The 15,561-nt window shown below is 38.3% G+C and overlaps 1 protein-coding gene across 7 annotated transcripts in view; it reads right to left on the bottom strand.

Annotated features, from left to right (window-relative positions):
• Positions 1-15,561, bottom strand: part of Tcf4 (transcription factor 4) — a 346,375-nt gene that overhangs the window by 114,940 nt on the left and 215,874 nt on the right. Inside the window, exons 7-8 of one of the 7 annotated variants that reach the window (XM_036204526.1) lie at positions 8,571-8,697; positions 8,013-8,062 (exon numbers count right to left, since the gene is read on the bottom strand). The exons of the other annotated variants lie outside the window; for them this stretch is intronic. Of the exons in view, the coding sequence (XP_036060419.1) occupies positions 8,013-8,062; positions 8,571-8,697 (177 nt within the window). The remainder of the gene's footprint in view (positions 1-8,012; positions 8,063-8,570; positions 8,698-15,561) is intronic. 7 annotated transcript variants of the gene reach the window in all.

Raw genomic sequence — 15,561 nt, 5'->3', positions numbered from 1 at the left:
AGTGACACCACATCAAGTTACGTAAAGAAGGAAGAACCAATATGGTGACGCTGATAACCAAGTCATATATATATAAAAACATGGCACGGAGGAGCATCTAGTCGTCAATTCAGTGGGAAAGTAAATTTGACAAAATACAAAAGAAGAAGGGAACACATGCAAGAATGGGAATGCATGAGGACGCACACTTTCCCTCCTCCCAGGGAAGTCTCAAGTACACAGGGGGGTCCTCTACCCTCTACCAACAAACATGTGGATGTGGTTTACTAAAGGGAAAGCAAAGTGGGTTTGCTTATAAAATAATCACCTATTACGGTGTGAATTTTACAAATCCAAACAATTTCGACCTACAGTCAATACACTGAATTTCATTTCATTTTGCCCATGTATCAAATGAGGCCATTGATAATATGGACCGCTATCTTGAGTAGCTATACAAATGAACTTTATGCCAAGGTAGTATGTGAGGGACTCATAAGATTTCTGCAGCAAAATTTCACTTCCAAAGCATATGCCTGAGATCAAGTGACTATTGCAACAGTCTACTGATGACAATGATGATGACCAGGCTGTGCACACTCAGCTCTCTGCTTCCGTGAATTGAGAAATGAACTGAATACCCTGTACCTTCTCAGTCATGCCTCGATTCTCCTTTTAATAGTTCAAGTCACTAAAGTTTGTTCAAATAGCAGCGTTTGGTTTTATACATGACTTGTTATTGAATTATTTTGTGCCCTGAAGTTTGTTTCATAATGAGCAAACCAGAAAATATTATTGAGCCCTGTGTTAATACACCTGAGCACCTGTGCAATAGCCCAATTCCCCAAACAGGGTTACTTGAAAACATTACCGCTAAGAATCAGCCACCTACTTGAAACCGCTTTCTCATAGCAGCTAATGATATAATGATATACTGTGCCGATCAGGAGAATGAAAGCCATTACAATATTATTATAAGTATAATCCAGGAGGCATATTTAGAATGATATGGGCTGGGAGGGAGGATGCTGCAGGCAGGCAGATCCTCTTTCACAGATGATATCAAAATAATTGTTCCAAAACAGCATTGTTATAAAATCTCTTAACTGGCAACAGCAAGTGGTGATGGTGATCGGTTGTCTGTGTGTGTGTGATGAATGGTACCAATTTTCATGACTGAATGTACTACAAGGTTGATTTTTCTGAGAAAACACATCTTTCTACTAGGAATCCACGCTTCATAAGGAAGGGCTCTCTTTAGTCAGCACCAACATGGCAGCAGAGCAGGGCATTTTCCCACAGGCAGCTTTGAAGACAGGTCCATAAAGCCAAGCTGAGGCATGCCCCTGTTTCCCTCCTCTAACGAAGAGTCAAAATACATTTAGTGAAACTTCACACTCTACCCAGAATCTCTTCCCAGGATGACCCTGGAAGTGAATGCTTGCAGACCAACGTCCCTTCCTAGCAACAGACTGAAATAATCCTGCAGCTTGCCATGGTTGTGTTTCTATGCTGCTGAGAGATTTTTTTTTTAATATTCTTTTGCAAAAATATAGCTTTCACATTCGTTTTGGACTGAAGTCCAGACACCTGCACAGAACACAGCTCATTCGGGTTTGGGGCTCTGAGGTGGGACCCAGGGAATCGCCTGCATTACCTTCATGTCCCTGAAGAGGGACCATGTGCTCAAGTGAAAGGCGGCTGGGCCTGCTCCTCCTATGCAGCGGCTTTGAAACAGAAAACACAACCATTCGCATGCTGCTGTTCTTAGATCAAATAATCGCGTATTTAAAACTACAGAATTTGCCCGCATTTTATGAAAGTTCCTGCTCTTTGAAAAGGAACACAGTGGCTACACAAACACACCATGGACAATACAGACCCAGGCTATTCCTTTGAAATGTGGGGTTTTAAATTCAATGCAATTTACTTCTAAAAAGAAACAAAGCAGGTGTCTGTCAATAGTCTAGCTGTAGCTATTCTGCCTCAGGAAAATACAACTTTGCTCTTTTTGATGAAACTCTTCATTCTTTTAGAATCACTGACACTGCTAAATTGTATTTAGCCCCCCAAGGTCTACCTCTGATTCATTACTTCAAATAAAAACTTTTGAAATTCTGTGAAAGGAAGACAATCCATCTTGGAGATGCAGAAATTGACACTAAATGGAACATGGAAACAATTTTGCTCTGTTAGGATATAAGACTGTTGCAGCCAGTGAACTCTTGATAGCTAAAAAGGAATGACTTCCAACTAAATATCAAGTCCCCATCTATACATCCATGTCCGTAAACAAGAAATCCAGAGAGAAGCCAGATGCTTCAAAACAAGCTTTATAATTGCAAAATACATGAAAGTCCTTGGACTATTCTCTTTTCCGAGGTAAAGGAGACTTGCAGCAAGTTCTTAGGTTTCTGTAATTAAACCACTAAGAGTCCACATTTCCACTCTAAATTATACTCTTTAGTGAAGATGAGAAAGGAAAGTACAAAATAAGAGCTCCCTAAAATGCATTTCTCCTTTCTTAACACGTGAGTACAGATGTACGGTTCTAGCTGCCGAACTCTTAAAGAAGTCCCGATAAATCTTAATAGGTACACTGAATTGGAAAACTTGATTACAAATAATCACACACACTGGGGAAGGGGAAGGGCATAGTGCTTCATGCCTACCTTAAGGCAGCCAGCTGAGAAGATAAATCAGATACATACACAAATACTCCTCTGGCTAGAGGAATGAGTAGTCTTGTCTCCTTTGAGCCTCTGAGGTTTTTAACTTTTCAGTTTGCAAAGATAACCTTTGAATAGCTCACAGATACACAAATCTCTCTACAGAGAGCCTTGATTTTTGTCTGCTCCCCATCCCCCCCACCCCTCCTTGGCCACTTACATGTCTTCCTTTCTTTATATTTAAAATATGCACACCAGACGTCTCTTTCTGAAGAAGGGAAGAGAGATTGTATTCTGAAGTTCTAAGAATTATTCTGAAATTCTCAACAATACAGAAATCTTTGTGCAAACTTCTGTGAGACTGGAACACCAAATGCCAAATGGTGATGGTGCATATTTCCTGTGTGTACTTTCTGAAATAATGAGTCCCCAATGCAAAGACCTTCCTGTACTTATTTCCTATCTGGGAATCTCATACAAAACTGAACTTTTTATTTAGCCTCTAAAAGCAATGGAGAGAATGAGGTTGATTTCCAGAAAACACATTACTGAACTTTAAGCTCACAGCTGGATTCGTGAATCCTGCATTCACTACATGAACAAATACTTAGTGAAGAATGTTCTCTCGGTTTTCACCGTGTCCCCACTGTTGTGTTATATATGCTATATGAGCTGGGCAAATGTTTCTTGTCTTATTTGCATGGTTTAATTGCATTACCGTAATCTCCTTCCTCCCTATATATTTTCATAATTTATTGGCTTCATTTATATAATCAAATCTCATATTTTAGTATCTTTAGCTGAATATGAGCACACTAAGTTCAGAGCTGATTCTACGAGCTGACCTAACACTTTAATATAAACCATTACAATTGTTTGCATCACTACAGGAAAGGACCTTGAAGACACCTTTGGTTATAGCTTATCACATACTGGATGCTTCTAGATTCCCCATACAAGCCCAAGTCCAAGTGGCCTATGCTCAATTTACTCATGACACATTTAATACTGCCACAGCCATCTTAAAAGGGTTGCATTACCGCTCAGGTTAAAATGTGTTGACATGAAAATGCACCATGAGATACAAAACAGTGTGTCTATGATTGCCTTATGCTACCCGTCAAAAGCGATGAGGGTCTATATATTCTAAATACTGTGTTTTTTAACCTATTACATCTGGGCTCCCACTAAGAAACAAACAAGTTACCAATTCCTCTTGAGAAATCATTTGAGATTTCTTTAAGCACCTGAGGAGGAAAAATATCTAAAATACTTTAAAGTATGGATTCAATAGCATATTTAAAACACTCAAATGGATTTTTAATGTGATGGGAAATATCTAAGAAAATGAATACTGTTAGTATTATCCACTTTCATTGATGTATCTGATAAACTCTCTATAAAATATATTTAAGTCCAGATGTAAAGATTTTATTTTCCCTAAGAACTCATGTTCCTTGGGTGTATCAAATGGTACCAAATACATGCTACAGTTTTGTTTTCTCAAATCCACCTAAGGAGCCACTCATGCCTCAAATTTTCTTGGACATGTTCCAATCTTATTTTAGAATCTTATCCTCAGGATCTGTGCATCCAAAATTATCTCTGACCACTTAAAGCTTGCCAGATCCTCCTGAATTAAACATAAATAAATAAAACAAAACTACAATTTAGCACGGAAATTAGACTTCACTGAACAACTCAGTTTGTGAAGATCTCCCTGGACATGACAGAAGTCATAAAATAGTTATTAGGGCAATCCTTTGTATTTCCAAAATCTTACAATGTTCCAAAAGGCCTGAATGAGCCTATGGAGAAGTTCGCAATTAAAATGGAGACTAACTCCACAAATGTCCAAAATACAAAGCTGTACCTCTTCTTCATACTTGCTGATAAAACATACATAATTTCAACTTGATTACCAAGGCTTTGTATGTTTACATGTTAGTGAGCACAATAAAATTTCCAAATGACATCTGTTCCACTTTTATTTTCTGTGCATTTCATAAGAATCTTTTTAAACAGTACACTTAGAAATTGTTACGTTATAGACTTTAATTCTATCACAATAATTTCTCATAAAAAAGCATGGATCATTTCTCCTAATCTATAATTTAATATAGTGCCTTTTTTGTTCTCTGTGTAAATGCACAACTAAATGTGTATGATTACTAGGCTATTTACAAACAAGAAACTTGCTGGAAAGGGTAGTAAAGCTGCAAAGTGCCCAGATCACAAGGAAATATGCTTTAAAGTAGAAACTCGAGACGTGGAGCTCTGAATAGACAACAAGTTCACGTGCAGATTCAAAGGTCAGAAACGCGAGGTGACCTGTGATGTCAAGCACATACATACAGTTTTATTCCTGAAATCCTTTCAGAAAAGGGAGGCTAGGAGACAGTGGGACATGGCCCAGGACAATGTTTCACAGCAGGAAGTGGAGCTTTCTGAACAAGTATCATTTTCCACAGTCTTTCCTTAGACAATCAAAGTACCCTACACATCGCTCTAGACCTCTGCTTTCCAGAGGGCCTGTCCTCTCTTCCTCTATGGTTCTAAAGACTGTAAGCCTTGTGGATGATTCTTATACCATCCTATGTCAAGCCTTCAGGGTGACTGGAGGTCTCTAGATGTGGCATACAGTACAAATGTATGCTCATGTATCCCACCAAAACGACGACACAATATTGAGCCAAGTCTCTGTCTGTCTGTTTGTCTGTGTGTGTGTCTCTCTCCCTCCCCCTCTGCCTCTCTCCCTTTCCCTCACTCTAAAGCCAAAGCACAGCTTTTAAACAAAGCTAGGCAATTCTCCCCACCTCCTTGACCCAGATAGCCTGAAAGGACCAGCCTCTTGACAGCAAGGGAAGTCTACCTCTTTCTCACAATTGCATCACAATATGTGACTATGGGAAACCACACTGTAAATGTTCCTCCGACTGTCTACGAAAGAGAGAGGGCCCATTTCACTGGGGGCAGGGCATGAGTTGACACAACAGACTGAGATAAATTTATTACTAGCTATCATGGTCAATATATATCTAAGAGAACATAAATGCCTTCATCTAATCTAATCACTGTAAAAGAAAGCTAACTCAGTCCTTTATTATGTGTTACACATAAACTCAAAAATATGTTGAAGCAAGGTTTAGAAGTATCTTGAGTCAGACACATTTCATAATTTTATTTGAACTTAAAAATAAGGGAGATAGATCTAAAAATACAGAATTCTAGACCTGTTGGAGCCAAACTGCTATAGTGTCTAGCACAGACTGTTTCCTAAAATCAAGTAAAATACACACTTCTTTCTTTTAATGGTGGCAAGGCGTGAGACCTCATTATCAGTAATAGAGGAACAGAACAAAGTTAGGATACACTAACCAAACTGCAACTGAAAGAGAACTGAGATGTTCTAGAATTACCAAGTAAAGAGGAAACAGAGTGCAAAACTATTCAAACCTATCTCCTTTTATCTTTTTAAGAAGGGCTATTTATCAATGTATCCCATAGGGCCATTAAGACATTTAACCATGAAATGTTCTCTCACAAGAGTTCATCCTAAACTGACTGTCCATCAAAACCCAAAACTTGAATAATATAAACAAATTTCCAGTTTCTAACTGTCATGTGTTAGAAGAAAAAGATTTTCTGTTTTCTGAGCATAGTGTAAGGGATGTGCCACCAACAGCAATAAAAACCCTTGAAAATGTTTTTGTAGAGACCAGCTAACTATAGAAAAATACTTAAATATTTGTAACTACTGATAATTAGTAACATCATAGATACTTCAAGAACTCCTAAGAAAGTGTGAAGATTTCTGCAATTTTTTTTTTTTTTTGCAGTGGAAAAAACAACAAAAAACTAACAAACAACAACAAAAATCCCAAAATTCATTTTAACTTTAGGCATAGATGTGATGAGATAGGCTTAGGCCCTTTTAATGTATTTAGTACTATCAGGGTTATGTTTGAAATGTAAACAGCTTCAAGGACTTTATCATTTGAAGCTGTCATTAAAACTATTAAAATCTAAAATTTCATCTACATTAACTCTACCACTAACTCCAAGCTTAAAATATGCCTACAAAAACAGCCAATTTCAATAAAATATAGAAACTCAAGAAATAACAACATGGTACAGTTTTAAGTGACATATTGATATTCTAAAATGACTATTTTATATGCCATTGGCAGTTTTATTTACACAATATTTTTCCATATTTATGGCTAATTTTGTGGTGCTTCTTCAACATTATCAAGTCTGATAATCAGCATACAAAATTTGTGGGGTTTTTTGATAAGACTTATTCTGATATATTCATTTAATAATTTTTTAGATGAGCTGAACCGAAATCAAGTCAAATACACAGGTGTGTGGGTTAATCTAGCACATTTGCAAAACCCATTATTCTTCTAATTTACTAAAAATGAAATAGAACCAATGAGAGCACTGATTGGTAATACATTTTCAGAAATCTAAATATAATTTTGTCTTAAAGTGTATGAACTTATAAGGCCCATTAGTCATTTTTTTTTTACATACTAGAAGATTAAGTTAAAACTGTCTTTACATGTACAACCCTGGAAGGAAGGATGAAAAAAAGTAGGAAACATGAAAAAGACAGGAAATAATTTTTTTTTAAATTTTACATAAGGAGAAAATTACTAGCAATGGATTGGTTATAAACAAATTAAATACTTCCTAGGACAAAAAAATTTATAAATGCATGAACTCAAATCAATGTGTCATGCATTTCCTGTGATCACAACCAACTTTTCCTAGGTTGGGGCCTGGGGCTGCACAGCAGCTCTCAGACACAGCTCCAGGTATTAAGAATGCCCAGAATGCTTTGGTTATAGCTGGATTCCTCTACCCCCACCTAGCATTACAGAGCAAACAGTGACCACCTTGGCAGTCCTTATTCATCAACCTCTTCAGAAAATAGAGACATTCTCCCTGCACTCTGGGCTGAAACCCATGTAAATTTTCCCTAAATCCGCTCCACAAATCTCCTTTCGCATGCAAATCCATAAATCATCATAATACTGACAAAGAATTTAACCAACACATGAAACTAATACTCATGCTCTCCAAAGCCCTGAACAGGTAAAGCTTGCAACTTGAGGTGCCTTTTCAAGGCTCTCTTCAGAGCTTAACTTGCTGACTACCAACATAAGCCCTCAGCCTTCCAGCAGGGGCAAATCATCACCACAGCAAGGGTAGCTAGCTGGTCCTTTCTACCTCTTCCACATTCTAGATGCACACACAGCTCTGGGCACATAGAAACGTGTTGACTTCTATTGCCTTCTACGGATACCAAACTCAACACAATGGACACAGGATGGAGCAAAAACAGGCAGTACTTACTGAGGAGGGCAAACCTGGAGGGACTTTTCGGACTTTCTTTGTCTGCACCTCTGAAAAAAAAACAAAAACAAAAAAACGAAGACGCTGTGAGCTCCTACACGCCCAGTTCTCCAAAGGAAAAGATGGTAAACCGAGAGAGGGGCTTTAGTCTCTGAGGGTCAACTGAGAGAAGGGCAGCCCTCCTAGCTCGTCCTCCCTCCTAGCTCGTCCGTTTCACACTTCGTTCTACCAGAATGCAAAGTCCACTGTCCTGGTGAAGTCTACGAAACTGGATCTATCTACCTGGGACTGCTCTGCGTTTTGACACACAGGTTTCTTGTGTGCACAGCCAAGTGACACACTGAAATAAACAGACATTTAAAAAGTTATGTTGCTGTGTAAATTGTTACCATAATCCCTGGGGGATGGAAAAGACACCAAGCTGAGGGCGGCTGACTCGGTGTTATGGGTGTGTGTGTGGGGGGGGTATCCTTTCTGGGGCAAAGTAGGGGTAGGATGGCATTATTTAAAAGTGAATTCAATAAAGACTCCAGGCATTCAAACAGAAAGGGGCCTTACCCATGGCACTACTGTGAAGAGGCCTCCGCCGGGTGTTATTGCTAGAATACTGATAGTACTGGGAGCCAGGTTTGGTAGGCGAAAGGGTTCCTGGATTGCCCATATCCATGTCCCCTCCAAGGAGACTCTGCTAGAAGGTGAAAACAAAAAGACAAATACGGAAGTTTAAGTTTTCACATTTACCACCTCGCACTCGATTTTGAACAGAGCGTTTGCTGAGCTAAGACAATTAACCAAACAACTGTCAAGAAGCAAAAGCCACTGAGGAAGCTATCATCAAGTTCTGCATTGTTAACCCTTTACTTTGAAGACAGTAAGTAGATGGTACCCTCTAAACCAAATGGATTTTGAAAAATCATTTCAGATGACTAACACTTTAATTCCATAAGAAAATGTGATTTAACGTGAGTGGTTTCTTTCCCCATACTGGGAACTATTCACAGCCTTGTTTCTAAACATAAATCTCATTTTTTTGGAAAACATACAACTTCTCCAGGCTGCACACACTGAGGATGAGTGCGGATGGTCCACTCTCTACTGGACACATCCTCATCATCCAGGAATTTGCACAGGACCCACAGAGGACAGAATGCCAAATGAGTGGAAAAGAAATTCAAATCCCAGGGAAAACTTTCAAGATTATAGCAGAAGGAGGCATCCTCTGCAAACAGGAATGACCCTGAGGACTTCAGCACGCTCCCTTGAAGTCAACCAGAAACTAAAACATATCCCCATGGATTAAACATTCACCTGAACTCTAGCACATTCCTGCAAATATCATAAAGTTATCATGGTGTGACAAACTGCTAATTTTTCAAAAAATGATGACATAAGACAGATTACATAATATTACATTTTCTAAAAGCTACACAGAAACTTACCCACAAAATAAACCAAACTGCCTGATTATACTCTGCATTGAACACATTGTTCTTTCAATTATTCTGATAGGCAATAAAACAAGTGTAGATAGTACCATTTATATTAAGAACAAATTTGCTATTTAATAAAGAAATTTTAAAATTAAGTACTAAAAATCTAACTTTATCGTTACTTGTAATCAACTTTTACTGATGGAACTAATTACTGTCCTTGATAAAGTACAGAATGTGTTTTCCCTAATCTAAATTCTAATCACCATGTCACTCACAACAGACTTAGGGATGCTTCACTAACACACTATTCACATGCAAAATACTCTAAATAGGCCAATTATGACTCTGCCCCTGTTCCCTGGTTAACCCGCTGAGAACTGAAAAATTTCACAAGGCAGTCACCACCTAAAACAAAGGGTCCTTGTTTTAAATTAAGACAGCCTTTTTGATTCCTAAATAGCTCAACAAAGTGGCATGTCTTCCAGTGAAAGCAGTTGGTCAAATATGACCCATAAGCTGGAAAATCAAAAATTCAAAGCTCTCCTCACCACCACAATATAGCTAAATATCATAGAGAGCTGGCGCTGGTGGACGAGTTCTGTCCCTATTGGTGAACAATACATAACAGGCTAATCAGCCACTGGCATGCCTGTCTTCCCTGCTTCCAGCTTACCACTTTTTCAAGGGATACATGATAAACATTACTTAAAAAAAATAAAAATTAAAAAAAACCTGAAGAAGAGATTCTAAGAGTAAAAAGATATTACTGAACAATTAGCTCACTGCTAACATCTTAGTTTCATCCACAAAGGATGGAAATTGGATCATTTGCCAGACAAAAATATAAGATCAGCATACTCAACTATTGCATTTCTAGAACTTTTAGAAGACAGTAAAGTACTAATAATGGCAAACAAAAGCACCAAGCACATTATAACCAACGTTTCCACAAATTATGGAATTCAGGGGTATGACAGCAAGCATTTATTTTTATCATCTTTGGCATTCAAAAATTAGAATTTCTACCTGGAATTTCACTCTTGGCAAACTCTTATTGACAAGTCTCTATTTATTTAACTCTTATTCCAAGAATGTTTTTTGATATCTCCACGGATAAAAGTGTTACTATTATATGAAGTTATTGTCTCTCCATAAGTTGGTAAATCTACCACTGAGTCTTCATTTTATTGGGAAAAGAGTTTGAAAATAATACTATAGTATTGTTGTTTTTATTATTTTACAGTGAGCTGAGCCTCTTGCGTTCTAGGCAAATGGTCTACGATTAAGCTACATCATTCATGACCCATGGAATAAGACTAGCTTGGTATCTGTCAATAACATAGACATTGTATTGGCAGCCATTACTCTCATTTTTTCTTGTATCCTTTTTTGCAAAAATACATAAAATCCTCGAGCAAGGGTTGAGCAAATATTCTAAAATATTCACTTCTCTTTCCAATGGGCCTAACCATTGGTTGACTCCTATTGGTCCAGGTAGCAAAGATTTCACTCCCAGAAAAGGAAATCTATGCAATAGGGCAACTAAAAACAAACAAACTACTTTCCCTGGGTTTTAGAAGCATTCACAATAGAACAGTGAAAAAAGATCATGAGAGCACAGCTAACTGGCTGTTCCTGACCTGCTTGTTGTTGATTTCAAAGAAAATCTTCCTGTGGGCCAGTCATAAGCAAATCAGCATTGAAGTCCTCTACAGAGCCACATGAACTATGTGGAAAGACAACAGCAAAGCCACAGAGCACTTCCAAATGGAGACTCCTCATAATTGCTCACCCACAAAAAAACAAAAAACAAAAAACAAACAAACAAAAAAAAACCACGCATTCCTGCTTCTTTCTTTTAGACTTGTTTGATCCCCCACCCCACCTTTTTTTCACTTAGACAATGGAGTCATTCTTCTAAAGAAACAAAAATAAACATTTCCTCAAATTTAAAGGGGCACTAATCACCCCCACAGGGAAATGAAGATAAAAATATATGCGCTCTTATTGTAGGGTCTACTGGTAAAATGAACAATGACTATTTACTATTGTTTGGTCTTTATGTTGCACGCCTAACCCTCTGTAGTAATGAGAAAGATTAAAAATAATTTCCATTGCTGAAACACTTGGGTACATGAATGTTTAAAAGTCAATGGCATTTGATTAAGGCAAATTAAATAAACCGTACACATAAAAGATAAGGCATTCATCTGTTGATAAAATTACCTCCAAGTATGTATAGCTTTGAAAACAAATTTATATTTCATGGACGTTAAGTTTAAAAGCCAAATCTACTTTCAAAATGGGCAGATGCATCCTTGCCTTAAATAAGATCAGGAAGTTTAAGGGTCCTGTATTTTGTTGTTTTGGTTTTTGTTTTTTACATTGTGCAAGCTTGTGTTCCGTGGTTATTCTGGCTCCACAGTAACCAGGTTAACCAGGAAACATGAGAAGCAAGATATGATGTTTCCCACATCTAACCTGTAAATCTTAAAGCTATAGTTGTGAATCATTTCAACTGTCCAGACAGATGAGACAAGCCCTTCTTCCCCTGCTTCTCATCCACAGGCAAACAACTTCAAGCCTTAAAACACAACCACCAAAGAAGGAAATGTACCAACTTTGTTCACTAAGCTCCAATGACTGGAGAGTCACTCACTCCTTGTGGCCCACTCCCCAGCACAGAGCCTGCCCGACATAGCCATTCAGACACTGCAGTCAAGATTCTGAGAGGGTCAAGGCAATCACACCATTGTTTGTTTCCTAGTAGGTCTGAACATGAAGACTTCTAACGTCATCTTAGGCCTGCCCTCATTCCATTTGGGGCTGGGTGAGTACCTTCGTGCCTTCATCAACTACTAAGCTTGGTTTATACAACCAAGGATGTAAACCATGAATTAAACTTGGGAAACAGAGAAGTGGCTTATATCTCAAATTAGATTTATAAGTGAATGGTAACCAAAAATAGAAGTAACTGCTCGGAGCTTAAATTATCAACTTTTTTTTTTCTTGTTAAACTAAAATCATCTTGCTCCGAACTATTATTTCATTTCAGTCAGCACTTTAAATGTAATGGGTGGGTGGTTCATCTCGAAAAAGGAAAATTATATTTACCCTTAATTATAGATATGAGTGAGATCAGAGAGCTATGCACACTGCTTTGGGGCATATGATTAATTTATCTAATAGGTGAACGGCCTTGAATTTCAGGGGTGGGTCCTGGGAAGGCAAAGAAAGAAGTGCGGGTCAGGAGATCTCCGAGGGGGAAAATATGCCCTTGTTTTCCAGGCTTCCTCTTCTTTTGCGTCATTACCATTACGTTGTGATCTGATATCAGACACAACATCTTGGGGGGCGGGGGTGCTGCAGAACCGAGAAAAGCAGTCTCGGATGAAACCAGATTAAGCTCCTTTTCTGAACTTTTGCCAAATGCGTGTGAGTCTAATTCGTGTTTGGGTATTCTAGCCCTCACACAGCTGCGACTCCGTTCTTCCTCCACAGCCCCCAGTGATGTATAGTGGCTTTGTATGGGGAGCTGACCCCATCAAGGCGGGGATCTGTTATTTTAAAATGGAAATAAAATTCAGCACGGCTACGAAACTTATAAATGTTGGATGTCAGTATGGGTCCCTAATAGATTTTGCAGCATTAGGTGCAAACCAGACATGGAGAGAAATTACAAAGTAGATGTGTTTTAAATACATGGTCACAGCCGAGGACATATCTACATGGCTAATTCTGCACAGAATTAGGTTTTCAAAGACACTGCTGAACAAGATTCTTAACAGCCATGGGGAAGTTTTTGCAAATCCCTATCGAATAGTTGCTGCTGAATTTGCCATTTTGACCACAGAAGGGCCATTGCTGACTTACTTAGTAGCAGGAGGGGGCCGTAATTTTGCTGCTGTTCGCACTTACTCGGCAACCTAGAATATATCTTGCACCAAAGGGCAATGAAGAACACAGTAATTCCACCTGTCCACTTTTGAACTTCAAAGCTTACAACTGAAGGTCAGACCTTGGGCAGCCTTTATCTCTGATCCCTGAAGGTCCAGAAAGGCACTGTTACAGCTTAACTTTAATTTCTGTCTTGGACTTAATTTCAGCAAAACAAGACTTGGTGAAAAAAAAAATTAGAAAGTCGGGATGGCAGAGATAACCAGAGGCTCGGATGGTTGCCATGTAACAGAGAAATACAAATTATTGGGATTCTCATTGAGCAAGTCGTTTCTTTTAAAAAAAATTTTAGACATTTCAAAAAATAGTAGTTCATATTAAATTTATAGTGCACACTGTATTCCACAGAAAATCAGAAAAAGAAAAAAAAAAAAAAAAAGGTCAAGCTGGGCCTGGTGGGGCAGTTGTGTAATCTCAGGTATTTGGAAAGCAGAGGTCAAAGGACTGTGAAGGTAGGGCCAGCCTGGGCTACAGAGGAAGCTCAAGGCCAGTTTAGGAGCAACTTAGCAAGAGCCTATCTCAAAATAAAAAATGAAAAGGAGCTGGTGCTGTAACGCAGTGGTAGAGCAGTGGCCTAGCGCATGTGAGCCACAGACTCAACCCTTACTACAATAAAGGAAGCAAAGGAAGAAGAAAGAAAGGAGGCAGGAAGGAGAAAAGAAAGGAGAGAGGGGCAGAGGGAGGGGGAGGGGAAAAGGGGGAGGGAGGGAGGGAGGGAGGAGGGGAGGGTTGATTGAAGCAAAGTAAGAAGGACAGGTGAGTTCTGCATGGACCCAAGCTCAGAGGAATACAGACTGCTGGAAGAAAACCACTCTCTCCTCCCCTGTAAAGAGGGACTAAGAAATGCTTTACCAGAGTTATTGGGAGTAGAAGAAACAGCATATGTAAAATTTCCAGCAGAAACAGTGCCTAACATATACTTCAACTTCTTCCCTCTGCCCTTCAGCACAGTCCTGTGAAAACCCACTGACCACTTCTTCAAAGTCATCCAAAGCTGAGAATGACAATCAGATACTCTACTTTCAGATTAACAAAACAAAATAAAACTCACACTGCGCTAACAATTTTGAAACATCACTATAAAAAGGTGAAAGGGTTAAATATAGGAGTCTATATCAACAGTGACAGCTTCATGGCCTTGGGCCACACTGGCAAGAAGATAGGGACTCCCCCATATTTAGTAAAGAAATGGGCCAAGCATCACAGAACTTAAGAGTAAGTGGCTACTTTCCTCAAAATGCCACAAGGATTTCTTCAGCAACTCATTTGATTTTATTTCTTGAACAGAGAAGTAATTTGCTGTTAACTCAACTAAATACAAGATAAAAATGGTTTAAAGTCAATCTGCTAGTTGTACCAAAATAAAAAAAAAAAAAAAGTGTGTGACATGGGATAGAACTCTCTGTATCACATAAAATAGGATAAGTTAAGCTCTTACTTATGGTATTGGACATTGACAGATGACTGCAAGGCTGGTCCAATTTTGTATTTTCTCTTTTCAAACCAATTATGGGCATTTAGTGACTGTGTATTTGATACTTAAAAATTTTTATTTTCTTCTTCCATAATATAAACAAACAAACTCCACAATTTTGGTTGGAAATTTGCATAACTCCAAAAGAATTTAGTAATCCTGAGCAAAAATTACTTTAACAGTGATTAGATTTCACTGAACATTTCCAAGTTCAAATATACTGTCTTTCCTTGTAAAGAAAAACACCTTACAGTTAAATGTTATAATGTAATACAAAGGTTGCTATGGAAACTGCAACTTAATATATAATGTGGCAGTAGTCAAGTAAAAATTCATGCATTTTTAATGGAAATTACAACTGCCCAAGGATTGATGAGATTTATAATCCATCTATTTGATTTCTTCTCAAATTAAAAAACAAAACATTATTTCTTGTATACACCAAAGTGAGAAGGTTTTCCTGTGGTTCCTGAAAATGCATTCCGGAAGCCCAGGTCATCTATTACATATTAAAAAGAAGATTAATTGAGTTGTTGGGAGGAGTAGGTTCGGGGGGGCAGGGTGGGAGGGAGGCATCAAAGAACCAGTAACAAAATATAATTAGGCTTCAAAATTCTATATAAACTATACAGAATTTAAGAAAAAACACTTTCTTGTCAATTAAAACTCCCAGAATGGTTCAGGA

Source organism: Onychomys torridus, chromosome 13 (assembly GCF_903995425.1).
Source record: "Onychomys torridus chromosome 13, mOncTor1.1, whole genome shotgun sequence".
Classification (NCBI taxonomy): Eukaryota; Metazoa; Chordata; class Mammalia; order Rodentia; family Cricetidae; genus Onychomys; species Onychomys torridus.
This window is presented reverse-complemented; position numbering and strand designations above follow the sequence as displayed.